At 47.7% G+C, this 3,348-nt stretch overlaps 1 protein-coding gene across 1 annotated transcript in view; it reads left to right on the forward strand.

The window, feature by feature from the left end:
* Positions 1-129: 129 nt before the first annotated feature.
* Positions 130-3,348, forward strand: part of EMH_0011180 (OSJNBa0042D13.18 protein, related) — a gene marked incomplete at both ends in the record, with an annotated part of 4,136 nt that continues 917 nt past the window's right edge. The window contains 2 exons of the mRNA XM_013499148.1: positions 130-904; positions 1,009-3,264. Of these exons, the coding sequence (XP_013354602.1) occupies positions 130-904; positions 1,009-3,264 (3,031 nt within the window). The remainder of the gene's footprint in view (positions 905-1,008; positions 3,265-3,348) is intronic.

Consider the following 3,348-nt stretch of genomic DNA (forward strand, 5'->3'; position numbering starts at 1 on the left):
TCCGAGAAAAGGAAAATTAGCAACGTGGCGGAGAAGAAGGGGACGGAAGAGAAGGGGACAGGTGAAACGCTTAGCAAGGTGGAGACGACTATGGATTGGAAGAAGGAGTTAGCATCATTCCTTCGACAAATGAGGGACGAAGGAAGAGCAATTGCTGAGGAAATGAAGGCCAAGGGCAACGAAGGAACGGGAGAAGGTCAGAGGAATCAAGGCGAATTGGTGGCGGAGCAAATTTTCCGATCAAAAATGGCGGCGACTGAAGACGGGGCTGACTTGAGGACCTTTCTTAGTTTGATGGAGCAAGAGTTTCGAGAAATGAAAATTTCGGAGGACCAATGGGGTTTATTGGTGAGAAAGTACCTAATTGGACGGGCGGTTAAGCAATGGGATTATATATATCGATCCGGTATAGATATGACTAATTGGTCCCTGGTGCGTGAAAGGCTTTGTGAGAGGTTCCGCGTTCTACCACGGGAAAGTATGATATCTAAAATGAAGGAAAATGTATGGAAAGGGGACTATAACGAGTATACGAACGCGTTTACAGATATAGTGATTACAGGAGAAGAGATGCCCGAAGAAGAATTGGCTATATTTTTCTTAGCGGGATTGCCTGAGGACATAGGAGATAGGTTGACGAAGCGAGGGAAGAGGGAATTCCCGACGTGGCACGAAGCAGCAAAGGCGTTAAGAGAGTACGTTGTTCCAATGAATGCGTGGCGAACCAAGAGAAAACGCGCAGTGCGGGAAATGCAGAGTATGGAAGGACTAATGTGTCCGGCAGAAGGCAATACCAAGGCAGAGGGAGAGAAGAATGCGGGAAAAGCGGAAGGCACGAATGGTATAACGCGAAGGGTTACACCATCTGTTAGAGTAGCGACAGACGGGGAACGGGACGTAATACGCTGTTACGAGTGCACAGGAAGGGGACACTTGGGAAGGGACTGCCCTCTGCGTAACGGAGTAATAAGAAGAAGAGGAGAGACTTGCTCTAAATGTGGAGGCAAGGATCATTATGCAAGAGACTGTGCGACTGCGAGACGAATAACGGTAGGAAGCCAGAGAGTAAATATGGGAGCGAGTATGGAGACGAGAGAGGGAGTCAATCGGTCAAACGAGAAGGCCTAGGTGCTGAAGGAGATGAGTGTCCTAGGCCAGAACTTAGTGGCAAGGGGATGCAGGTGGTTACAAACCCAAACGCCATAAAGATCTCCAGCCCTATCATACGAAGCGATCGAGCGGTAGTGACGAGCGAAGTAAATGGGAACGAAGTGATAAAGCGCAGAGGGAGGTACGTGATGCTGATGAACGGAAACGGAGAACCACCTAACGGGAACGGGATTGGAACGGATGAGAGTGAACGGGGGGAGCTGAGCGAGGAAGCCGGGGCGTTAGTCGGAGAAGAGATGATCCTACCGTCTTGGTTGTGGGAGCAAGATGGGCGAGCGAACCCGCATGGTACGTTGTGCAGAGTCTGTAGCGGTGGGAGAACGGCGGTGCTGCAGTTGGAGATAACAGGGTATCCATGTGAAGGGCTACTGGACACGGGGGCATCAAGGAGTTTTATTCAACCAACGGTTGTAGAAAGGTTGGGGCTAAGAACGAGAGCACTGTCAGAGGAGTATTTCTTCACGGTAGCAAACGGGGAAATTATTAAGATACATAGAGAAGTGCCGCGACTTGCCATAATTTGCGGAGGCGAATGTTTCACGGGAAATTTTCTTGTAGGACAGGTGCCATATGCGGTGATTTTAGGAATTGATTGGCTAGATAGGTACAAGGTAGCGTGGTTTTTCGGATCGGATAAGCTGAGAACGTATGTAAAGGGCAAGGTGTGCGATTTACCTGTGTTGCGAAAAGAGGGAGAAAGACCCACGGAAATTACGGGAAAGGGTGATACTGACAAAACCGAGGCAGACCTGGCATATGAGGAGTTAGCGAAGCAAGTAGCGAGAATGACAACGGAGGAGGCTGCAGTGTTCGTACGTGCACCGAGCAAGCGTTATAAAGCGAAGCATAGGAAGACGGGAAGGATAAGAATAAGGGAGCTTATCGATCAGGCTAGGGAAAACGCTAAGGAATTGAAAGGAGTGATACAAGGATTAAACTGCATTGTTGAATTGCCCGAAACAGAGGTTGACCTAGGTCAGCGAAGAACAGTGATGAAACAAGGACACATAATAGGAGCAATGGTACAACAAATAGGGAATACCAGGGAGAGGGCTGCGAAAGGACCAGGGAAACCGAAAGACTTTGAGGACAAGGAAGACTCACCATGGTCTAGGGCTACTCTGGAATTTACGGAATTTGACAAATGGATTGTGGGTGAAGAGGCACAAGCTATACCAGCGCAAGTGGTTCAACTGTTAAGAAAGTATCGGACTTTATTTCCTGATAACTTACCCGATGGGTTACCTCCCAGAAGACCCTTCGATCACAGAATTCTCCTAATTCCAGGGAAGTTACCTACCAAAGCGCCTATTTACAAAATGCCTCCTGATCACCTGATGTATCACGCGAAGGAAATAGAACGACTTTGTGCAAAGGGTTGGATAGGACCGACCTACTCACCTATCTGTGCACCGACGATTATGGTGGGCAAAAGAGATGACGGGTCTGGGGAGCGGAAAATGCGTATGGTAGTAAATTATCAGGCGCTGAATGCATTAACTATTGCAACTGAGTTTCCTATGCCGTGCGTGCAAACCGTAATAGAGATGCTAGGAGGGGCCTCTTACTTCTCAACGCTGGATCTGGAAGCGGGGTTTCATCAGATAAGAATGGCTAAGGAAGATAGATGGAAGACAGCATTCAGATCAATACAAGGATTGTTCGAATATAAGGTCATGCCATTTGGTTTGAAGGGAGCGCCAGCAACATTTCAAGCTAATATAAACGCGTATTTGCAACCCTTGTTAGGACATGGGGTGATTGCTTATATTGATGATGTCCTAATCTATAGTAAAACATTAGAAGAGCACCTTCAGGTGTTACAGCAAGTCTTCGAAATCTTTCTTAAGAATCAATTTTACCCCAAGTTAAGTAAATGTAAATTCGCTCAACGGGAGTTAACCTACCTCGGCTATACGATAGGTGCGGATGGAATAAAACCGGCAGCTGATAAAGTGGAGGCTATTAACCTATGGCCGGAAGACCTTACCAACGAGACTCAGGTGCGACAGTTTTTAGGCACGGTCAACTACTGCAGAATGTTCATGGGGCCGCGATACGCAGATCTCGCGCGACCCCTAGTAGACCTCACGCGTAAAAATGCGCCTTTCGTTTGGACTGAAGACCACAGAAACGCAGTACGACAATTGAAACAACGTTTAGCAGAATTTACGATTT

This window comes from Eimeria mitis, genomic scaffold (genome assembly GCF_000499745.2).
Source record: "Eimeria mitis Houghton genomic scaffold, Emh_scaff404, whole genome shotgun sequence".
Taxonomy (NCBI): Eukaryota; Apicomplexa; class Conoidasida; order Eucoccidiorida; family Eimeriidae; genus Eimeria; species Eimeria mitis.